General features: G+C 40.5%; 1 protein-coding gene across 4 annotated transcripts in view; it reads left to right on the top strand.

Moving 5' to 3' along the window:
- The first annotated feature begins 4,136 nt into the window (after window positions 1-4,136).
- mcu (mitochondrial calcium uniporter) overlaps window positions 4,137-25,910 on the top strand; it is a 65,159-nt gene continuing 43,385 nt past the window's right edge. The window contains exon 1 of one of the 4 annotated variants that reach the window (XM_039784584.1): window positions 4,137-4,334. In XM_039784584.1, coding sequence (XP_039640518.1) covers window positions 4,218-4,334 — 117 coding nt within the window. In that variant the 5' untranslated portion in view covers window positions 4,137-4,217. Of the gene's footprint in view, window positions 4,335-4,399; window positions 4,503-25,910 lie in introns of those variants that run through there. The other 3 variants (XM_039784583.1, XM_039784585.1, XM_039784586.1) reach the window with 3 other exon arrangements.

Raw genomic sequence — 25,910 nt, 5'->3', positions numbered from 1 at the left:
TCATTTTACCGCTTATGGACTGTTATTTATATTCAAATTCCTAAACTTAAAAGCAGTTTAACAGAACTGCTCATTGTAAAGGGCAAAACCTCTCTTATAGAGCTCTTTGTTGTGGAGTGCCACTGACTAGACAGACATTTTTGGAATGCTCAGTTGCCACTTTGAAGTTGGATTCTCATTGGATAAACCCAGCCTAATTATATTTAGCCCTTACCTCTTGGCTGAGTGGAATGACTGGACACACCTGTACACACATATCCATCTCAGTTAACACATGCATGTAATCAGACCAGTAAATGCACATTGCTGCAGCTTTAAAGGTAGTAGGAGGCATGTTGGAAATAGCCATATACCTTCTTTGTTCAGTGAGTCTGAGACTCCCTTTTAGCATGCGGTTTATAGCAACATATTTCTTTTAATGTCATCCCACTTTGGTAGATGACCTTTTAAGCTACATAATGTAAATACACCAATCCTGCATTACTCTGCTGTATCAGTTAATCACATTTTTGTGAAACGTTGTTGTGTGTGATGCATAATGCCAGGAGGTTTAGGCTTTTGATTGATTCAAGTTATAAAATAGTGAAAACAGAGCCAAATGTGTCTCCTTAAAAGGATTCATGATATATAAGGAGAAATGGAACACTGTCCTTAAAAGTGGGACCAGAATCGCAGCATTCTGTCAATATATTGGTTAATCAATACCACTATAACAATAGCAAATGGACCAGTGGTCGAAAAAGGTCAGGGGCCATCTGCAGTTTTCTGTGACTGTTGCATCATATAGCCAATACACAGGAGTTACTGTTTTCAATAAAGTTTCAGTGAAGTTTAGTCATTGTCTTGATAGAAAATCACTGATATAAAATACATACATTGCAACTAATATCTCTAGTTTCCTTCTCTATTAAAAACATATTATCTATACTAATGTCTTTGTCTTTTCCCACCATCTTTAATTAAAGTGATTTTCAATACCTCCTTGTCCTCCCACTCTCCCACTCTCTCTCTCTTTTCTTATCACAAGAACGGTACTATTGATGTTTCATATTGAATTTGAATAGCTTCACAACAGTAATAATCTCAGCATGGTAAGTGTCCACAATAACAGTGCATGTTTCTCTAATTCAAAGCCATTCATCTTGTTCACAAACACTATGTCAGTCTTTTATTATTCTCATAAATATGCACAACACAATGCAAATCAATTCATAAAATTGTCCACAAGAGATGTTGGTTTAGCTATTGGAACTTATCTGCACCCCAAAGGCCAGCCCTCTGTAGGTGCACAGCTAAAATACACACTATATGCACATGACACATTTGAATGTTGTGCAAAATGTATAGATGAATAATAATTCTGAACAAACTGCAAAGGAATAGCTGCTAAATAGCTCATGACCAAAGTGTTTTTAGACCTGTCAACATGTCCAGGGTGTCTGGTCATGTGGTGGTAGGTGTAGGTGTAGGGTTCAGTGTCCTGGCCTATTAGAATTTAGGGATCAGCTTACTGTCGTGTAAACCTTAAACTCAAGTTTTCACTCTCTGACTCCAGTTTGTCTGCCTTATGTCAGGTTGAAGGAAATGCATATAAGGTGACTGTCTACCCAGCAGCCTTCATGTTGCATCGCAACAGTAATCTAAACAATAGCATTACATCCACCCTGCTATTGTGGCAGTGCAAAGGTGGAGCAAGAGATAAGACAAGCTTGCAAAAGAGCTTTCTGAACTGTTTTTAGAACATAGTGACAGCGTTGCTATCATTGTGACTTATGTTTGGTTTAAGAGGGTGTCTCACTCTTGAGTGTTACATTACTAAGAACACACTTGTAAATCCATAGGGGAGTAATGGCTTTCTGTGTTTCCGTGCACCCAGGACAAGTCCCAGCTGAGCTGCTTTGTATTTTGAAAACCATGGTGAAACTTGATCCACAAGCTGTACCTCTGTATAATGGCGAAAGATGGCTAAAGTAAAGATCCGCAGACAAAAGCAGGCTTTAGTTTCAGCAGTTATATTGCTGTGTGGTGTCTGCGAGCCGTCATATGCGTAAGAGTAAACAAGAAGAGAAAAGGCAGCATACACTGCCTAATAAGGTCTGTTCTTACACAATGTAGTGTGAGCTTGGTGGTGTGATGAAATAGAAGTTACACACCCACCCATCCATGCTTGCTTTGGGCATTAGATCCATGGGAGGGACTATTTCATGCTGCTAGGAGACACACACACACACACACACATACAGGCATGCATACACACCTCTTACTGTTCTCAATTCAGCATATCTGACCTTGAGATATGGGTGGAGTGATTTTTTGAAAGCAGTTATGTCTCTTTTGAAGGGTTACCTTTTTAGTTTACAGTGCTAACACACCGTGTGTACATGCATACTATATGGTACATGGTACAGTTACAGCAGTACTGTAAGGGTACCTGGTAGTATTTGGCACCACACAAAGATTCATTTTGTGAATCGATGCAACCTCGAGGCCTTGAGCAGGTCCTTGTCCACGGCTGATAATTTGCATTTAAATTGCATCACCCACACAGCCTGATGCACTGCACCTGAAAAAGTACAGAAAGAACTGGGATGAGTTCTGGAGCAATTACACATTACTGCATTACACAAACAAACAGAACATAAGACAAGCACTATCAACAACAAAACCACCAAATCTCTATTTCATTTTTTTTTTATCTTATTTGTCTATTCATATTCTCTTAGTTTGAGCCATCAAATTAATTACAACAGTGAAGGTTACGCTGTGTATGATTTTATATATATATATATATATATATATATATATATATATATATATATATATATATATATATATATATATATATATATATACTGTATATTAACAATTCAAGAGTTAGTGTATGTTATCTGGCTTCTCCCTTGACCAATACAGGTGTGGCAACATGTTACATTTCACTGAGGGGAGTGTCCCTGACATTCATTGACCTAATATACCTATTACCACTCCTATTACCTGCAGTGGTTGAGTGTTTCTGGATTCAATGCCTCACCTGACTGCTTACCCTCATGTTCTGCCATTTGGGGACAGAAGCCCTGAAATGCATTAAAATACTTTGTAAATTAGGAAGTAGCCCATGCTGTTCAAAAGTCACTGAAGATCAGTATAATTAGATTTGATCCTGTAGGCTACACTTTTGGGACATAGTCCCAAGAGTGACTGAAGGACAAGCTAATATTAGACACAGTTATAAAGGAATAGATGGCGGGGCCAGTGGCAGCAAGTCTGCCAAGATGTAGCCTAACACAGAGACAGTCAGACAACTTATATTGTGTCTGTCTCTTCCAAGATAGCTGGAAATCTTTGAGCCACCTTTATAAGTGCTGAGTTTTGTTAATGGATGTATATTGTATGCTTACACCCATGATAACTAATTTTAATTATGCAATAAGAAAAGAAAAAGAAACTTTGACTGCAGTTCTACTGCTAAGGAATCTAGGTCTGTATACTTTCTTTCGGCTAGAAATCCCTGTAATAATCCAGTAGCCTAGGGACTTTTTAAATTTAAAAAAACGTAACTCAATACTGAGTTTATAGTAGAAATTTGCTATTTCTCCTAGATATTTCTTTTACTAGTGGTAGTGACACCTGTGTGTGGTACCCAATACTGAATGAAGGCCTGTTTTTGTTTTTTGATATCTCTAGCTGTACTATCACTAATAGCCTAGTTACTAGCATAGCCTACATGTAGGATTCACCTCATTTGTCTTGCAGTATTCTTCCACTGAGATAGTGCTAATAGAGACTGTAGCCCTAGTGGAGATAGTGTTGAAAGAGGAAGCCCTGATTTCATTTTACTGCAGCCTATTCAAATTACACTTCACTCATTTAACTTTAAAATACACCTCTTTGAGAGCCACTGTCCCATCTCAGCATTATGTTTACCGCCAAACTTATTCATGTACGATTATTTATCATACTTTTGTGACCTTCAATAGAGTACTGAGTGATAGAGGTTTTTTGTTGTTGCGACAAATGACATGCAGCCTGTGCATGTTTGTTTTGAATTAGCCAGCCGGCACAAAAGTGGTTTATCTTTGCATACTGGTGCAACACTGGGCATGTGTATGAAGCCGTAGTCCAGCCCTGCAACCCGCCCACCACCCTCCCCTCTTCCATTCGGTGCGTCTCGGTCCGCCCGCAGCAGTCTCCTTTCCCGGCGAGGTTTCACTACAGAGATGGCTGCGAAAGTGTGCAGATCAGTACTCCTGTTGTCCCGGAGCAGCGGAGCGGCGGCCGGTAGCCTCCCCTCACTTGTTGTCTCTTCACAGCGGCATCATCAGCACATAAGACCGGTAAGTCCCAGGACGTCTGTGCGCACAGGGAGAGGTGTAGGACCGGGGGCAGTCAGTCTGGACTGGAGAGAAAGCGGCGGTGGCGGCTGGGCTGGCTAAGGAAGTAAAGCTAACTAGCCTCAAGATTTACCGTTCATGTCTTTTCTTCAGATTGCGCTTCACGGAAAGGTGAGGCACTAGATGAGTCACGCTATGTATCCCAACCCGGTGTCGTGTGGTTGTTTTTAATCCACAGTGTGGGACATAGAGGTTTGACAGAGGCATTGCAGTTTTTTTTTTGGAGCCCTTGATGGAGCCCATCAACACCCCACTGGCGCTGCCCCGCCGTTTACTGTAACTAGCCTTCAGATCATACTCCGCTCTCCTTTCACATAAAGCCCCGTGGCTCTCGTGTCCTTGAACTTTGTAGGCATTGTTTTTTTTTTTTTTCTCAGCCAATGCTGTTGTGGTTACTGCGTGTGAATTTGATACGCGATCCCGTTTAAGGTGTGGGATTGTTTCTGCAGTCGATTTTGGGATTGGTTTGGTAACCGACGGAAGGGGATGGGTGTCTTATTTTTGTGCAACAAGGATTGTTTTCGTGCGAGTGTATTTTAGGCTGCAGCTTCCGGAGGGGTTGGTTTGACAGTCAGTGACCGATGGTTGGTTCCCGTTATCGCTCTTGCTTCTATATGGTGTGTGTGAACTGCATCGTCTGTGTTGAGGTGGTGGTGGTGCAGCAGCAGCAGCAGTGGAAACTCAGGCAGAAACTCAGAATAATGAACGTCTGCACTGTGCTACAGAGGGGAAACTACAGTTGAGCTGAGAGAGGGAGTGACAGAGATATACTCAGTGTTTATTCATGCACACACACACACACACACACACACACACACACACACACACACACACACACACACACACACACACACACACACACACACACACAGAGTTCACTAAACATGGAAGCCCACACTTGGATGATGTCAGACTCTCCAGCCAGCCTGCTGTTTCTCCCCTCCCTGCGGGTGTTTCCCCATTCAGCTTGGGAGATCCTGGGTTTTCCTGCAAACTGATGCAGGTCCTTTACATTTAAAGCCACTACATGAAGCCTCAAAAATGCTCGCAATAACCGGAAGGTAATTGTGTTTACAAAGCTGTCACGACAGTGCAATAGTTGCACATCTTGTTCAGCTGCCTCTGCCTGAGGAGGGAGGTGAGGGGTGAGGCACAGGATGGACTGGAATACGAAAGAATGAGGAAGTCATTGCAGCTCAGGGCAGAATGGCCCCTTTACTCTAGCTAGGAATTCTGCTGTGATATTTCTTTTTCTCTCGGTCTTTCTTGTGTTTTTCCTTTCTTACTCCCTTCCGCTTATACAAACACTGGCACGCTTGCCACAGGCCATGTGAAATTAAACGAGACTCCCCTTCCTGTGAGACAGGTCAGCTTGGAGGTTAAGTAGCTGTCAGAATAGACTTAGTTGGTCCACATCTCCACACTGTCCGCTGGTGCTGTGTCGCCCACTGTGAACTATTACAGTAGAACACATTTACTCTTGTGGAGAGGTAATATTCTCTTCTCTCCTAAAATACGTAGGCCTGTTTAAGCCTTAAATGATTTAGCAGGGTGAGTTGTGGCTCACTGCTTCGTCTCAGCAGAGTTGGCCCTAATAAGTTTTCATTTTATTTCAGTCTGCACAGGTTGTAGTTTTGTTTCCCTGTCATATTATGTCTTCTTCCATCAAAGCGCTGCTGATGCAGCTCCTAACGCTGGCCTGTCACCATGTGACAGCCAAGCTTGTATTCATTTGTGAGTCCTTCACTGCAGTGTGGGAACTCTCTGTTTCTAGACTTGTGTCCATAAAGCTGCAGTGGGACACATACTTATGAGCTGCCATTAAGCATGTAGTGGCATGTAGACTATATCAAAAGACACAAATATGCTGTAGAGAGCTCAGAGACTTCTGCTTCAATAACGTGGTGCAGACGTGATGGGTCAACTCTTCAGGGATGCAAAGCAGACTGTGGGCTCCAAGGCTCACAACATTTAACCTGCACAGGATTACTATTGAGTCAGCTGTCATATAAAATGCAGCTGTCTTGAAGTGTGGCAGGGGAGTTGAGTCATTCTGGATAAACAGTCCTTGTAAAAAGGGGTTATAAATCACAGATTGAAGTTGGGTTTTCTATATTATGAGCACACTGAGTTAATATTTTCACTTGTCTAAAATATAGGGTGAAAAAAGTTACGTTTTATTTAATTATTTATTCCATTTAAGCCGACATGTTCATTAAAGCCGAGGAGTTGGTGGCTGTTGTCTTTGAGTCCAGGGGGTCGAGGCCCGCTCCTGGCTTTTAATCCAATCAGTGTAGGAGTAAACTAATTTATCCCAGCTGCCTTCACAGTCTCAGTACCGAAGTTATCCGGATTAGTGTGATAAGAGAGAATGACTGTCAGCTTGTCGCTATTTGTTAGAAAGGTGATAAGATGATGATTGATAAACCTGTCCACACAGGCAGTTTCATTGAGGTAATCCAGCCTAAATGGACAAACTGGTTTCTAGGGGTGCACGATTCAGAAAAAGTCACGATTCGATATTGATTTTTAGGCTCAAGATTCAATTCAAAATCAATTTTTGATTCAAAAACGATTCTCAATTTAAAAAAACGATTCACAGTATGTAAATGTAGTTACTTTCCCCATGTGATTACAGTAGACGTACAATTTTAAAAGAAAAGAAACACAACAAATTAAATGTAGTTTGATATTACTTTATATGTTTAAAATGACAAAAATAAAAACTTTTGCAACTAAAAACTGGAAAGTCCCAAGCCTTTGGCCAGCTTTCAAATCCATTTAATTCAAGTATAAAATAAAACTGTTAAATAAAAAGAGCTTTTCGTTCAGAGTTGGGTGAGAGTTTAGAGCATTGAAAGAGTGCGTTGATTGACTAGCATGTTAGGTACTGTTGTTCGTCCACGTCTTTAATGTTAATCTCTGGGTGATGGCGTACCATGTGAGTTCTCAAGTTTGTGGTGTTTCCAAAATACTTAACTTTCACTTTGCAAAGCCTGCATACAGCATGATTCCTATCAAGTTCTGTCTTCCCCTTGAGGTTATAAAAGCCTAAATGTGCCCATACTCTCACCTTCAATGAGGATGGAGCAGGTTGAATAATTCTTTCTGTGAGGTTTGCCATTGTTTACGCTGACTAAACTACTTCTGCTGCATTCGTTCTTCTTTTGATTATGACTAGAGTGGCCAGGCGCCAGTGTAAATTTGATGCAGTGCCATCTATGGGAATGGCGAGCTAAACTCATTTCAGGACAATAATATACACGCCATTACAAAACGAAGAAAAGAAAAAAAAAATGAATTGGTTTTTGGAATTCTGTGAATCGATTTAGAATTGGTAGAGCTTGAATCGTGATTTTTTTTTTTTTTTTTTTGCACACCCCTACTGGTTTCTAAATCCATTCATGATATTACATTTATATATATATATATGAATGGAATGTCACATTCGCTTTATGTGGTCAAGGCTAATTAATGATTTCATTCTTCACTTTAAAGTCTGATGATTGACAGATGTTTTGTCCTCTCCTGTATGGGGAAAAAAAAGAATTGATGACATTTCAGTGCTAAAGCTGTATTGGCTGTTTATGATATTAGAGGTTTATGATGACAACTATCATGTCTGTTCTCTGATCTTATCATTTCATGTCTGCTATCTCTGCTGCAGAGGAACCTTAATAATCTTTGGTCAGTGGCGCAGCTGCACTGTTCCATCTTTTCATTGATAGTGGATTACTGTCTGTACACAGAGGCAAGACAATTGATTGTTTTCCTGCAGAGGCAAAGTGATACAATTTGAATTTCATTCGGTCAAAGGTATGGTTACAAAAACAATTGATTTGTTCACTAGATATTCCACCCAGTTCAGATACCATGCCATGTTCCTGTTACTGGTCTTGGCATACCTACATTTTCCACATTAACATACAGTATAAACTGGCTTAGGTAAAGTGGCACATACACCAGCTATACAGTATGAATAAAGTGCTTTATGACAATTGTTACAATAAAATACATATAGAGCTAATTCAGTGAAGTCATCTCAAGCTGTATAGACAAGAAAAGAATTAAGAAAATTTAGGAAAGGATCACATAAAAGAGAGAACTGTCAAGTTGCCAGCATAATGAAATAAGATCAGGAATATACTACCATACAACAGAAATTATGTATAGATTATTTCTATTAAAAATGTTGAATGAAATCTCACAAATCTGCCCACCTCTTCAGTTTTGTTGACTTAGCTTTAGAAGTGGGCTTTCCGAGCAACAAAACAAAAATATAGAGAGAGACAATCAATCCTGTATCGCCAGGCAGGCAATGTTAGCTTACTCCACTTCAGTGGCAACATATCTTAGTTCGACCAATGTCCAGATAGAGAATGACTGCATTTCCCTTGACTTATTTGCCCTCCTGGAGGACATCAGTGCCCAGTAAAATCTCGAATTTGTCACAAGCTGTGACCCCTATGTGTTTCTGTTGTCTGTATGGGGAACCGTTTACCAGAAATGAGGCCATGTTTCTACAGCATCGTATCCTTTGTTTTGGTAGTTAAGCGGTGTGTCCCTGCTGTTTGCTGTCATTTGTTTGTGTGTGGGCAGGCGTTCAGGATAAAAGGTAAGGTGAAAGGTGGACTTATAGTAAGCATATTGCAATTAATAATTTGATTATCAAATGAGCAACACAAGACACTGTAAGATAAAACATTGGGAGATGTACATGTTTGAGTCACTGATTAATACAATAGCAGACATCCACCACTCTTGTCATTCCTAATAATATAAAAAAGTAGTAGTGTGAATAAATAGAGATGCTGGCAAAATAAGCAGCATTGACAGAATAGGTTTCCCAGATAGGAAACATTAGCATTTACTATCTATTTAAGCAAAATGCTTCTTTTTTAGATAATGGTCCTGGAACAACTTGGCTGGGACGCTGGTACACAGTCGTACTTGCATATTGCATTTCATCTACCTTTTTCAAAGTTGTGACAGGAAACAACCATCCAATGCACTTGTGACATACACTGCTGATATTTCATTGGCCAGCATGCTTCAATTGTCAAGATGCCTACCAAGAATTTCAAGGGTGTTTAAAATTGACTTGACCTCACAACAGGGTGGTAACAAGACCATGTCAACGTTTTGTATTCTGACAATTCATTTAGAACTTGTCTGGAATTTGTCTGGAATTTGTCTGGAACTTGTCTGGAACTTGTCTGGCTGTATAACTGGTTACTTGGTCATGATGAGCCACGCCTGTATGTAGATGCATACTCCCATCCTCAAAGTTAAGGGCAAACAGACCCTTACCCCTTATTTTTACCCATGCCACTCTTGCTTTAGTGCATTTGCTGGCATCTCATGGCAGTGTAAAGTCATGGATTGTCTTACCATCGTACAAAGTGTGTGCTGTCATCTAAGTTACAATGATGAAATGCTAATGGCTTTGGTGACTGTGTTTCTGACAGAGCGCCTGTAAGCTCGAGGGGCGATCACCGTGGTGAGCAGCGGCCAGAGTAATTTCCAATGTCTGTTATGGTCTGGGAGTTGTATGGCTGACCTGGCAGGCGTTCTACACTGAAACTGAGAGTGGTGCAATTGTTCTGCTGGACCCTTAAAGAAGTTTTTGTCACCCTTCTCACTGTTTCCATTATAATTAGGTTGCCAGGTCTGTGAGGTGGTTAAGCACATTGTTGAAATGCAGTAGTGCTTGGTGAAATAAGCATTACAAAAATAATAATACATCTCATGGCAAAACATCTTCTACTGCAGGTATTTTCACACGTGAAAATACGGTCAAATACCTGTCCGGGAATGTGAACAGGTTCAGTATTAGTATTAGTCTTAGTACTAATATTTGTATTTAGCAAGTTTAAAAAAAAAAAAAAAACGTCATTGCAATATTAACTGGCGCAATAAACGCGAAAGGCTGCAACATATCGCGAAAGACACTCAGAGATGTTTTGTGTCAGTTGAAAGAAAATATCAGTAGAAAACTGCACTTAAAAATGTAACAGTCATTCTTTATTTAGTGGTGCCTTTTTTATATTCAATTCCAATGTTCAATGTGTTCAATAAAAGAATGTTGGAATGATTTCCTTTCATTAGTTTTAAACTCAACAAGCAATTTATTGTATTTTAGCAGAATACTGAAAGCAGCAGAAATGCAGAACGGAGTTCACTTTAATATCTGTTTATTTATCACAAGAAATATTGTGTAATATTGCGACATTCAATAATGTTATCGCATATTTTCCTCATATCGTGCATCTGTAGTTTGTGTAAACAGTCCAGTTATTATTTTAATGCTTTAAATCCTTACGAGAGTGAGGGGCCACATGCCTAACTGTAATCTGCTGTTCGTTATGGAGATGCTGTAGCATTGTAATGGATGAGACTATTGTGATGGACAAAGTCCTCATTAGTACTCTGGAAGGGATTTCACCCTCGAAGTGGTAAATGACTGGTGAACTACCGCTTTTGGCATAGACTAATTAGCTGCTTCCCATGTTTCTGTGTGGCCCAGCGTGTCTGCAGTCAAGTCTGAAAAGGACAATAAACTAGGCCAACGTGTGTAATGTGATGATGGATGGAGGCGACGCTTGGTTACCCCCTCTCATCTCTGGGATGTCGGGCTGGTGGCGTCATCCACCAGAAGGGCAGGTGAGGCTGCTCTTAGTAGCTGAAGGACACCAGCAGCACAGCCCTTCATGCTATTGGATATGGGATTGGGCTCATTATTGTGACAGCAGAACTAATCTGTGGCAATGCTGGGTCCAAATCAGCAGTGTAAATTAGACTGGGCCCATTTGGCTTGTATGAAGGTCAGCTGTGCCCAGATCTGTCAAAGAATGTGTGACAGTTATGTGAAAGCATTTCCAGATTGAGGCGTTCTGCTGTCTAGACCAGATTGTCTCCGCCACACTAGACAAGCCACACCAAGACAAGCACTGCAACTATTAGGGCTGGGACGACATGCTTTTGTCCTGATCTGATTCTGTCGTGATGAGACATGTGTTCCGTGTGATTTGTATTGCGATTTTCATTTATTGCGATTTTCTTTTCCTTCTAAAGCAAAAACAAAAGGTGAATAATATACTTCTGGAAACAATATGTCGTGAGACATTTAAAAAAAACGAATTGTTTTATAAAAAGAATGCACATCACTTGTCAGTCAGTCAGACATTTATTTCATTTGTAAAGAATTACATAACATGTATTTTCAGCATGTTCTGCTATCGCTCTGTTTTGCTGGAAACGGATATGAGGGAGTTCCCATCAACTGTATCGTATAAGCAGAAAATATTTAGGTGAATCATTGGTAAAAAAAATTAAGAAAAAATTCTCGGGAAAAGAATCTATTTTAAAAATCATCGCAAAAAAATCACGATACATACAATGAATTGATTTCTTTTCCCACCCCATAGCAACTATTACATGTTGCAGTACTACGTATTGCAGTTTAGATACTGTACATACTGCTTGTGTTGTTGTGGGCTTCTATGGTCTTGAAAAGCATGTTTTATTAATTTGTATTACATTTTAACATTTTGATTTACATAAAACCTTAGCAAATAGAAAATTACACAGGAGCAACAAAAGTACAATGGAGAAACTAACTATGAGGGGCAGAGTCAGTTATATCTGCAGGCCACAGAACCTTAAAAATAGGACGACCTTGAATGCGAATGATTGGGTACGTATGCTAATATCGTACCTGAGTGTACTCGTGTGTGGTTGTCCACCTTTCTTTTGTTGGAGGAACTTTTCTCCTCGTTCATTACAGTGAGAAAGGGGACACGAAGCATTCGCTTCCTGTGGCAACTTTTTCCTACCTGGTTTTCTTTGCAGAGTTCAATTTGACAGAACTGCACCCTGGAAAATATCAAGACTCTCCAATATGCAGCTTATTAGCAAAAAAGAGAGAGGCGTTGGGGTCGACCTCTATTCAGGAAGTATTGATTGTTTATACCCTTGTTTATACAAGTTCATGGTGAATTAATGCAAGATGCATAGTAGGACAGATGCTGGCTGAGTGCAGGAATATTGACAGACAATTAAGCTTTTGATAAATAGGTGTATCATTTTCAACTTGTGAATGCTATAGCTCCAGCAATGTGCAACTCATTATTGCTTGCCAACAATATTTCCTGTGTCGTGTCCTTTTTCCCAAAGCATGCAAGTAAATTTCACCTTGCTGACAGGTCTACAGGTAAGACCCTCATACTTGAATGTATCATGTATTCCCCCCCCCCCTCCATTTAAAACACCCTGAGCAAGATTAGATAGACTTTGTGTATAAATGAAAGTAAAAACCGTAATCAGACTTTTGTGTGTCGAGCTTCTCGTATCAGCCCCGTGATGCAGTATTCTCTGAACCCATTCTTCTCCCACTTATCTACTTTGCACGGCTTTATTGAATTGAAAACAATATGGTGTATGGAATCTGACAGCTCCATAAACTACAATAGTGCCGTTTAAAGCATCATATCAGGGCAGGGCAGCAAGAGGAGAATCATCACTGACTGTAAGAGAGGCAGCAGGCGAGAAGAAACTGGCTAAGATGTTGTGAGGCGGCTCTTAATTGGAATTGGTAACATTATGTATGAATGCTTCTTGTTTTAATGATTGAGCAATGGCTGGGAGGTTGTTCCGAAGAATGTTGGGATTATGTGATGTGAGGATTCCCTCGACCTCAGTCTCACCTCTTTCACTGAAGAGAAAGTAGCTGAGAAGGGCTGCTTCTCATTACAGCTTCCCCATCTCACTGTCAGCAAAACTGAAAGGATGATTACATATGTCTTACTACAGAACACGGTTTGCTTTGAAATTGGACTTTTACTCAGAAGACCATTACACTGTTTTAAATAAGTAGATTTGTAGGTGAAAATGCTAGATCAACTTTTTTTTTCCTGGTAAAACTGCTCCTGCTAACTTTGGAATAAGTAAATATAATCACCCTCCAAAATATAATGAGCACCATTTTTAGCAGAATACATCTAATGTTGAAGCAGGAGCATTTAGGATCCCTGACAACTGATTTGAGTATAATTACTTTGTAAATTATTTATGCATGCATATAAGTAACTCAGCAACTCTATTGGAGGAATAAGTGATACATTACTGGGCATTCAAGGACACAATTATGCTCCCTTAGGTTATAGTTTTACCCAAATAGATTACAACACGTATTGCAGACAAACCTTGAAAGCTAAATAAAGTGCACAAATTACTAAACCGTTCACTTTCAAAGGGGACACCTGCAAACTTAAACAAGGCTATTAGCACTCTAAACGCTTGGATGCAAGCTAATAAGAAGTCTTTTTGTTCCTGCTGGATCAATGTACTGGGTTAATGGCAGGAGAGCTTGACACTTTCAAGTTTGTTACACCTTTTTTTGGCCCGCTGATTTAAGAGTGCAGGCCAGTGTCTCCTCTGATAAAGCCAGATGATCTCTGGGGACAGATGAGGCTGCTTTGCATGCATTTCAAAGTTTATCAGAGTGGTGGTGAAACCAGGGAAATGAGAGCTTTGCTGGTCATGGTTAAACAGGATGTACGGAGAGCTGTGACATCATCCCTGTGTTGAGGTCATTGTGACTATACTGTACAAGTGTGTGTCATCTTGAGAGGAATTCTCTCTCTCTATGGCGACTTAGTGAGGTGTGGTGCCAAGTAATCCTGCTATTTGTTGTTTCTTTTCAGCATCGGCTCACTTTGCTACCCTGGGTGGTTGGCAGGCATTAGTTACAACTGTCATTGTAGGCTTGTGACAACTTGCCTGGCATGGTTTCATGCTGTTTCAGCGTGTGAGAGTTGGTGGCAGTAATAAGAAATGTAGTATTACACCAACGGAGGCAGGTAAGAATTAGACTGCTAGCTAACAAAGGTATATTTTTCCCATTCTATAGTTGGTTACAAGAAAACTGATTTTCCTTTTTCCAGACAAAATCCAGTAATTCAGAACTACTCTATGATATTCCCTGTTATACCACGCCCCCCCACCCCCACCTGGCTGGTTGGTCATGCGAGTGAAAGTCATGCTGCTACTCGCTGGTATACTGTAGATGTTAAAGGTCCCATTGCATGAACATTTCACTTTATGAGGTTTTTTAACATTAATATGCATTCCCCCAGCCTGCCTATGGTCCCCCAGTGGCTTGAAATGGTGATAGGTGTAAACTGAGCCCTGGGTATCCTGCTCTGCCTTTGAGAAAATGAAAGCTCAGATGGGCCGATCTGGTCATAAGGAGCGAGGTTACCTCCCCTTTCTCTGCTTTGCCCGCCCAGAGAATTTGGCCCACCCATAAGAGAGACATCATGGCTTTCAAACGAGCAAAGTGGCAGTTGGTCAAGGCCACACCCCCACCCTCCACCTTGCCCTCCCCCCCCTCCTCAATAGCTACAGACACAGAAATGGCACATACTAAGGAAAGCTCATTGTGGGACTGATTCTAGTGGCTGTAATTCTGCACCAAGGCTGAATTTCAGGAAAGAGACTTCAGATACAGTATTAGGGGACCACTAAGGCCTATATAAAAGCATCCAAAGAGCACCATGTCATGGGACTTTTAAAATGACAGTTCTGTGAAATGAGGCTGACCGCCATATGCAATATCTAGGTATTAAAATAGCTGAAAACAGCTCTTTGAGTATGTCATGGGTTTGCATATCCTCAATCATGACAATTCAGCACTCTTGTAACAACAGGTGGAGGGGTCCTTAAAACATGAAATAACTGAGTATCTCAGAAGGGACACAGAAACAAGTGGTTGCCTGGCAGCTGCTCAGAGACAACATGTGGTCTGACAGGTTATGACAGCCACACACAAACTCGAGTGAAACAGGCTCTGCCTTCCTCTCCCTTGTGTCTCTAGGAGCTCCGATGCCCCATTTACGCTGACTCACAAAACCTTTCCAGTAACTCTAACACCAGCCTGCTCTCTGCCTGAAATGAGCTCTCTGTGTTTTCTGAATGATGCTTGTGACAACCTCATTACACAACCAGAAGTCAAGAACTGAGATTGATCAGACTCTGAGCACATCCAGGGAGTCAATGAGCCCCAGAAAGCACGGCTCTGTTCGGCCTGGCGCCCAGTTTGTTTGCAATGTAATTACCCAGGTTGTTGCAGTGCCATGGTAGACACAAGCACACACAGGGGATTCACCATGGAGAAAACAAACAAAGATGCACATCTCTGCCAAACAATCGACCCTAAAAGCCCTCGAGTCCCGTTGTTTTAATGGTAATGATTAGCTGGCCGGGAGAGAAAAGCCATGACAAGCTCGATCATAACCCAAGCTGTTGGGTTGGGTTGATTTTTTTTTTTTTAAGAGTATTTTAATGGTGTGCATGTACATTTTTTGCCGCTCTGCAAGGTGAAGTTTCTAATAGCTTTTCTGTTGATAGGAGGCCTGTCTCCTGTAACTGCTAACTATTTATTTAAACAAATCGGTGGTCTGAGTTTGAGCCTTGTGTCTTTTAATTAACTGCTATATCAGCACTAGTGGATCAATGGCTGGAGACACATGGAATTAGCATGCCTTTTCAGAGAGCACAGCTGAGATTGTATGGAAGAGGTGGGGAGGGGTCAGAGATAAGCATCAGGGTGGCGGTGGTGTTAAAGCTGCCTTTTGCTGCCTCAGCACTTTGGAGCCTAGTTTACACCAACCAGTCATTTTAATGATATTCTATATTTCTGTGAGGGTTGGAGGTCTTGACCAGATAATCCTTTTGAAGGGTTTTACACCAGCTGTTACTAGGCCTCGGCAATATGGCTCAATTATCATATCGCAGTATTAATGTAGTATTACTGTTGATTAAGTCTACTGCACTGCAGTATATTTGATTTAATTTTTCCATACTCCACACTGTGTGACTTAATCTTGGATGTTTTTTGTCACAAAACAGACAATACATCATGAGAGAAATGCTCTATAGCATCATACATTTTCCATATCTAATATAAATACTATACTGTGACTGTACAGTTAGCACAGCTAATGAGTTTACTCACTGCTGAACATGTCAAGTTGAAATTAAACTAATCTAATGGACTGTTGCTGAATTGAAAACTGGTGAATGGCTCCGCTGAGGGACAGAATGTCTTCAACCCTACAATACTCTACAATAGGGCTGGCACTGGGCTATATGGTTAACATCCCCCATAACGGTATGGACATTTCTATACTCTGATATTGATCTGTGTATTTTGATGTAGTGGAAATGATCTCCAATTTTTTATTTAAGTCAAAAAGTGAAAAATCAAGTCCTTACGCTACACTGTTTAAAAAAACTGTAAATATTGGCATAAAGGAGTCCTGCCCATTGGTTTGCAACATTGACCAGAATGACCTAATACAGACAGATATACTGTATTAAAAGGATCCATACCTCATTCTAAACTGTATAGAAACATCTTTTAAAGTTAAAATAGGTATGCACTGTCTCACAAATATACGTATATTGCCATTGCAACCAACTTCACGGGCTAACCCTTACGAAACCAAAATATATTGCAGTACATTGGAAAATATCATGTGATATATTGGGCAATATATTCCTATATATGTGATTTAATATTTATATTTTTCAATATATTGCCATATATGCATATACCATATATGTTTATATATTTATAGCCTACATATAAAAAAATATATTGCAATAAAGAGCAAAAAGGGCACTATATTTTTACATGTAATAGTTTGTCTTTATATTAGGGCTGTCAAAATAACGAGTTAATTTCGATCAATTAACTTAAAAAAAAGAAAGAAAATAACGATGATTAATCCACTCCATATTGAACTTTAACCCAGAGCCATTCTAGCCTCCATTCGACTGTAAAATGAAGGAGGGAGACGAGAATGTGCTGGATCATTAATTGGAACATTTTGTCATGGTTTCGGTGTTTTGCTTTGTATTTCTGTTCCCTGTTATGTGTAATCCTGTTTTCGTATTAGGTTCTGTTTCCCTATTTGTATACTTCTGTTTAAAGGGGTGATAGAATGCAAAACCGATTTTACCTTGTCATAGTTGAATAATGACAGTTTACTGGGTAACTAGGACATACATAGAACCTCTAAATTCCATTGACACCTCTTTCCTCTGCAAATCCCACAATTTGAAACTGCCTCTGAAAACAAAATCAACTCGCCGGCTCCTCCTCATTTGGTTCTAGTCTCTATGTTTGCCACGGCCCAACATTTACATAGGCTACACAACTGACCTGAGATCAGTTAGTCTTCTGAATCTAGGTCGTGCAGATCTCAGAAATTGTATACATTGTTCATCTGCTATTTTACCATTCAATTCACTTCTGAGACTTTTTTATGCGAGAAATCAACTATGTAGAGGTCAAATATGGGCCGTTTTACAAAAATGTATGTCTAATTGCAAATTTTGTCCGACTGTGTATCGGAGTTCAGCGGCCGGTGCTGCCTGTGTTGCTGCTAGGGCTGCTACCTCTTAGTCGATTAGTCGACTAATCGGTCGTTTTGGTCTTAGTCAACTTAGATTTCTTTAGTCGATTAGTCATGTTTTATGCTTTTTTCATGCTGAATGACTTATTTCCAAGAAACGTACGAGCACATCTCTGGTAAATATAAGAATTAAAGTGGTGCTTTTGCATGACTCTTTACGGAGAAACTCAGATTTACAGATCTGTCGATTAAATCAACTAATCGATTAGTCGATACAATTGAACGAGTGTTAGTCGACTAAGAATTTCTTCAATTGAGCACAGCCGTAGTTGCTGCCTCGCCGCCTGGCCTGCCTTCCTTCACAGACCCCGGCCTTCTGTGAGATCGATTGAGCTCCGTCGTGGCTGGCAGCCCACGGCACTCCATACCTGCGCAAAGTCACCGTTTTTTGGGTGAATGGACTACCAAACGCCGCTGCCTGGACAGAGCTCCAGAGCCTGCAGCTCCCCTCTTCCTGCTAAATGGCCGGTGTGCGTGAGTGAGAGCGCGGTCAGCGAGCTTGTTACGCCAGCAATCTCTTACCACAGGTTCCAGTTAATCTTATAATTTGTGTAATTATAATGTGTTGAGTTATTTAAACAAACGATCAGTCGACAACGCCTCTTGTCCACAAGTCTCATTGATAGATGGATGGACCTCTATCAATGAGAGCTAGCTAGCCTCCTCTTAAAATTCCTCTGAAATTCACAAAAATGTATGAAATTGAAATCGGATACCATTGTTAGCTTTATAAGACCTTGGGATAGAGGTTATATAAGTGATATGACGAAATTCAAACTGTAAATATACTCAAATTACGCCGAAAATGAAGCAAACTAGCCGTGATTTGTAGCTACACATAGCTAGGATAATACCCCACACAAGGGAAACGGGTCATTAGTTATAAAAGGGGGGTGGCTAAAGCTTAGGGGCGGGTCAAACCATCACCAATGAAGAATGAAGTCTCTGCTGAGTTCAATGATGCCTCACACAAGGGTATACCTTAAACGGTTGAAATGTTATGAAAGGGGGCGTGGCTTAAGCATAGGGGACGTGCCAAACCATCACCAATGAAGAAGGAACTCTTTGTTCATCGCTAAACACTCAAAATGGCCGCCAGGCCACGGCCACACCGTCTGAGGAAAAGTTTTTCTTTTAATAACTTTTCATCTTTAACGTCTTAAAGTGATGGTTCGGAGTAATTTCACCCTAGGGTCCTTTGCACCATGACCTCGAGCCAAACACTCCCCCAGAAGCTTTTCACCTGGGTCGAACATTGGGAGAGTTAGCGTAGAGTAGCGTTATCAGCTGAATAGCTTAGCGCAGGGGCTAATGGATCCGAAGGGTCTCTTAACATTACCCCACTAATAATGCCCGAAATGATACCAAACGTCTACAGTAGTACAAATAGGTTATGCACTCATAAAACGATGGATTGTGAAGTTTGTAAGTACACCAGAAGTTTATGTAAATAACACTTGGCTGCTGGCTTCTGCTCTCTGCTGTTGTTGTTGCTGCTGTAAGACGAGTGCTTAGGGCCGTCTACAAATTACAACACCGAAAAGAGATGCAACAAAAATATTTATTAATTTAACTTACTTTTTAAAGTAAGTGCTGTAGAATAACTAGCAGGAGACAAGTTATAATTGAGGTAAGTTTGGAGACATTACCTTATTTAATCATTGAATTAATAAATATTTTTGTTGCATCTCTTTTCGGTGTTGTAATTTGTAGACAGCCCTAAGCACTCTTACTGCCCGGTAGTAACAGCAGCAGCAGCAGAGAGCAGAAGCCAGCAGGCAAGTGTTATTTACATACACTTCTGGTGTACTTACAAACTTTACAATCCATCGTTTTATGAGTGCATAACCTATTTGTACTACTGTAGACGTTTGGTATCATTTCGGGCATTATTAGTGGGGTAATGTTAAGAGACACTTAGATCCATTAGCCTCTGCGCTAACTCTCCCAATGTTCGACCCAGGTGAAAAAAGCTTCTGGGGGAGTGTTTGGCTCGAGGTCATGGTGCAAAGGACCATAGGGTAAAATTACTCCGAACCATTACTTTAAGATGGCACAGACCGAATTTGAAGTTGATCGGATGAAATCTCTAGGAGGAGTTCGTTAAAGTACGACATGTGGAAATGGCCAAAATCGCACTAATTTCGAACTTTGAAATCAAAATGGCGGACTTCCTGTTGGGTTTAGGGTATGGCTCCAATGACGTTTTTTGTAAACCTTGACATGGTACATATTTCTACCACGTTTCGTGAGCCTATGATAAATGCACTGCAGGGGCTCAATTTCTTTAACTTTGTAGGGGTCACTAGCGAGCCATTTTTGCACGCCTATTCCCGAAACCCTTAAAATACGTAAATTTTCACCAGACTTTTGGTGAGTTTTTGAATATGTTAAGCACCTCAAAAAGCCAATTCATTTGCAGAAAATAATAATAATTCCTTCAGTTTCAATAGGGCCTTCGCCGCTGTTGGCGCTTGGGCCCTAAATATATTATAGTTATGCCGGCAGCCGGCCACGGAGCCCCGGTAGTGCAGTAATCCACAAAGGGTGACTTTGCCCTGGGTATGGAGCCCAGCAGGCTGCCGCTTTCTCGTCAGACTGTGTGGAGCTCCTAAAGTCCGACATTTCTTTCCAAATTTGCAATTAGCCAATCAATTTTCGTAAAACTGCCCATATTTGAGCTTTATATAGTTGATTTGTTGCATAAAAAAGTCTCCGAAGTGAATTTGGTAACGAAACATTGCAGTGTCTGGAATATGAGATTCTGTCGCGTCTCTAATGTGTGTGTATGGGGATTCGCTCAACCAATCAGCGCGCGTCTCTATTGTGTGTGTATGGGGATTCGCTCAACCAATCAGCGCGCATCTCATCTAAATATTCATGAACATACCATATTTGGAAGAAACGCTCTTGTTGACAATAGGGCCAAAACACAGGGATGCATAAGGGTCAATAAAATATCATCCTGGCCATTTTCAGCCCAACCAATGTTACATACTCCATTAGGAGACCATAGGAACAGTGTGAAATATCCTATATAATCATTCTATCACCCCTTTAATGTATGTCCCTATGGATTGTTTTTGTACTGTGGGTTTTGTCTCCTTGTCATTGAGTGATTTTCGGTCTTGTTTTGTATTATGTTCTGTTTCCTGTTTTATTGTGATAGTCAGTTTTCTTTCTTGTCATGTCTAGTTCTACTTCCTGTTTTTTCCCACCTGTGTGATTGTCTAATGTGCTCCACCTGTTCCCCAGCCCTGGTGTCACCTGTCCTGTGTTTGCTCGTTACCTAGTTTATTTAGCCTCTGTGTTTCCCTTTGTGTCTTGTCAGATTGTTTTGTGTCCGTTGTCCTCCCTGCGTGAGTTTGTGTTCCTCGCCCTGCTAGTTTGTGTCCTGGTCCTGTCTATTGAGTTAGTTTCTGTCCTGTCAGTTTGTTTCAGCCTTGTGCCTTTTTTTTATTTTTCCCAGGGTTTTACCAGCCTTAGTGCTGGCATGTTTTTGTTAATAAATCCCCTTCCTCAAACCTTCTCCTGCCTACCTGCCTGCTCTCTGCGATTGGGTCCTTTATTCCCGGCCTCCACGTAACACATTTACTTATAAAAATCTTCTTCCTGAATAGGGTTGGGTACCGAAATCCAGTGCTTCACGACCTGTATGTACCGGACAGAATAGCAATGCGGATTTCGGCGCCTCATTTCGGTGCTACTGATATGTCGTTAAGACAATTATGTATGCCATATATTAAAAATATATTCTACCATATATTAAACACATCTTTGTACATATATTTCATGTCTACATTTCCATATACTTTTCCATACTTTTAAAATATATTCTACCATATATTAAACACATATTTGTATGTATATTTCATGTCTACGTTTCCATATAACTTTACATATATTTAAAATATATTCTACCATATATTAAACACATCTGTATGTATATGTTTCCATATAAGCTTACATATATTTAAAAAATATTCTACCATATATTAAACACATATCTGTACATATATGTTTCGATATAATTTTACATATATTTAAAATGTATTCTACCATATATTTAAAATATATTCTACCATATATTAAACAAAGATGTGAAACTATATCATTTACATATATTACCAATACGTTTTCCCATATAAATGGGAATACATTATGGTGGATATTTATAAATATAAATTAGCATATATTTTGGAATATATGAACACATATATATTCATGTTCAATATATAGCAATATATTGAAAGCGGCAATTATTTGTATATTTTGCAATATATTGCAATATATAATATATTGTATAATATGTATCATCAATATATTATTCCATATTTTTTCAATATATAATATATTGTAAAATGTAATGGAAAATAATATATTGCAATATATTACAATATATTTCAAGTAATATATTGGTAAATATATTTTCCTTTCGTAAGGGAATGTATCATGGCCTATCCTAAAACACTGTGCCTAGCCTTATAAATTGGTGTTTCTGCCTTCTTGTACATGAAAGTCAGTAAGGACTTAGAGGGGGCAATGTGTGAGAGATACAATCTTGTCTCTGCTTAATGGCACCTCCAGGAAGCAGGGCAGTAAGTAAATTGTTTATGTAAATGGTTCTGCTGCTGTAATCTTCTGTTGATGAGGTCTGTGACCCGACGGTCTGAAAGACTGACTGACTGAAGATATTTTAAATTCTTTGGATTCAAAAACATTTAACTCTTCATTCATAGTGGTATCGGGGAATCAATTTAAGAAGGAATATCCAATAATAATATCCGCAGCAGCTGTACAGATATATGGTAGTGTTTAATTAAAATGATGGCAAGTCATCTTGTTAGCGCGATCATTGAGAGTGAGTGTTTTTATTAATGAAAGCCGACAGTCATAATTGTTGTTCTCGGCCACTGAGTTAACACAATGCTGTTTGTAGGAGCCTCATCTTTATAGTCCAACTGCAGTGTGGTATTAATAAGCATGACATTCATGTAGACTAATGCTAATTAGCGCTAAGGCTAATCTGCATGATTGGAGCTCTGACAGTGTTTTATAGACTGTGACTGTTTCTTTAAGGGCACTGTGAGGCTGAGGATGTGCTGCATGTGTGCTATAGCTAAGCCAGTCCAGCTCTTTGTTGTACCACAGACCTCAAATGAGAGATATCTATCTTTGTTTATTCATTTTGATGCATGTCCGTGTGCATGCACACCCTTGCCACACACCCTTTTCTTGATTAAGGAAGAGGCTGTTGACCTCGAAAAACACTTGTGGTTTTCACATCCTTATTCCACATATGGAGGTCAAGAAGCGACAGAGCGAAGAGTCCCTCGACCTTCTGCCAGAGAGGGTTAGCGATGACCCTGCTGCCCGCTGTCTTCATGCTGCTGTCTGGCTTTGGATATGTGCTGTGTGGATGCCCTGCAGGACTTGCATCAGCTTGAAACACACACACACACACACAACTTCACACACACATAAACTCTTGCATCAGCTTGAAACACTCACACACACACACACACACACACACACACACACACACACACACACACACACACACACACACACACACACACACACACACACACACACACACACACACACACACACACAAAGACACACACACACACACACACACACATAAAATCTGCTTTCTTTTGTGTGACAGACTGGGGATTGTTCGTCAGCTGTTTCTGTGAATGCTTGTTCAAAGCCTTTTGATTTGAAACGAAGCTTTGAGCAAAAAGACAAGCAGCATCATGGAGAGATGGAGATACGAGACATTTCCATTCTCACGATACTGTTACTCATCTTTTGCCAGCTAGCTAGTGCCCTGCCGTTCTATAAATAGGATTGTGGAGATGGTGGAGAGGAGACTGCGTGTCAGAGAATGCATTTCCATGGAGACGGTCTTCATTGGGCTTTGGCTGTGTGATCAGAGAGCCACTGGAGGCAACAGGATTTTGGGCTAGTTTTAGATAAAAGTATGTCTTTATATTCCCTATGTAGTTGTCAGGACAGTGTTGCCATAGCAGTCTGGGAAAATTACAACAAGTTTGTTCCTCTTTGCCGGTTGCAGATGTCTGAGTCGACTCGACAAATACTGCAGCAGCAGCTTTCCTGTTTGCTTTGGTAACGACATAGGTTTATCGGTGTTTTTTTTGCCCCCAACGGCTCCTTCCAGGCAGCGCTACATGGAAGGCACTAGGATTAGGTACTGGTTATGGGTTCGGGTTAAGGTTAGGGTTAGGTGCCTTGGAGGCAGCGGTCGCAACGCTGCCTGGAAGGAGCCGTTGGGGGAACAAAACGCCATCGAGCCACAACATAGGCTCCTGCGAACCATTGTTCTTGTAAAGTTTACAACACTCTGCCTCGCTTAATCACACACACACACACATGCACAGACAGTCAGACTCACAAACACTGATTTATAAATCTTATTTTCATAGACCAGTCTCAGAGTAGGAGCATCTGAGGCTTTTGATCACCCTGGAATCCCATGACTCAAAACCGCTGCCTAATGTTTCTGACTCACTATAATTGTGCTCCATTATGTTGCTCCTAAGGTATGTTAAAGTGGCCACATGTCCAGCATGTGGCAGCTATATTGAATTATTTGAATGTTTTTACTTAAGTTGTTTCCTTGTTCTGCTAATGTGTGTAACAGAGTGTAACTGCCTTTTCCAGGCTATTGATCTGGGTGGGGTTGTGCGCCATTCCTGTGGAATTGGAATAAAATAAAGTGCTGTGTTTCCACTGTGCATTTAAAAAAACTCAGCTGATACACATCTCTCTGACCCAGTTATTTGTGTCTCTTCTGTGGGGTTTTGCCTGCTGTGTAGCCCATCTGCAACAGAGCCCCATAACTTCCCTGTAATGCGCATGAAGAAGACACTTATCGGCTTGTCAAAGAAAGGTTACCGACTTCCATACAGCCGCTGCATGCGTGCATCAAATGCTTGTCATTCAGCCAGACAGTTATCTAGGTATCCGCCTGGTTGTTTTCTCAGGGAAAATAAGTTGAGCGTGAGGAGGTAGAAGAGCTAAGCTTAGCATCAGAGCGGATCAGTGATGGACCTCCAGCTGAGCTTTCAACTCGCACTTCCAGAGTCTTTACTAACCCAGGTCCTGAGGCAAACCCTGGGGAAATCCCACTCTGGACAGGAACTGGATGGGAAGAAAAAGAGATGGAGGTAGAAAAAAAACCAGGGGTATGGAGAGTTTAGAGGGGGAGAATGTGGGAGTTGAAGAGGAGGTTATAGGAGTATCTCTTTTTTCGATGGGTAATGGCAGCACCATTGCAAGGCTTTCTTTTGTTTTCAGCCTTAGGCAATGTTTATAAAGTTAGTGTATTGAACTGTCTTGTAAATTTAGGTATTTTACACTGGCAATAGGCAGACGTGAGAAATTCTCCTTGCCAAAAATCAAGGCCACAAAGTGCATGTGCAGGTGAACTAACAGAGGTTGATTTTGAGGCGAGAGGAGAAGTAAATATACAGGATCCTGGAGCTTTTTCGAAAGTCCTGGTGCTGCTGTTGCCTGGGTAACACTTTGCACAGTGAAAATGTCCTTTTTTCCAACCGAGTATTGAAGGTTATCCGTCTCATTGTCTCCTGTTCTCTGCTTCTTATGCAAAAATGACCTCGCCATTTTTGACGTCATCTCATCTAGCAGGATCCAGTACAGCATTTCTCTGTGCAGACATGCGCTCAGTAAAAAGGCGTCTTCACAACTTGGTTATTGGGTGACTGAACTGCCCTGCACTTCTTTCCATTCAGTTGCCTCTTTGGAATAAATGTGACGCTACGGTGGACAGGCAGCGGCAGTGTTCATTCCACTCTTGAATTATTGAATTGCCTATGAGGCTTTTGCTTCAAATTTCTACTACCTTTTGATGCACAATTGAATATAAAGCATTATATTGTCAAATATAATTTGAAGAGAGTTGCTGCTGCTTTGCAATTGTCACAAAAACCCTCAGGGAAAAATGTGTAATTTCTGCTGTTTTTTTTTTCTTTGCCATTTATTTTATAAC

Source organism: Perca fluviatilis, chromosome 19 (genome assembly GCF_010015445.1).
Source record: "Perca fluviatilis chromosome 19, GENO_Pfluv_1.0, whole genome shotgun sequence".
Classification (NCBI taxonomy): Eukaryota; Metazoa; Chordata; class Actinopteri; order Perciformes; family Percidae; genus Perca; species Perca fluviatilis.
The sequence above is the reverse complement of the archived record's forward strand: the minus strand, read 5'-3'. Positions and strand labels throughout refer to the sequence as shown.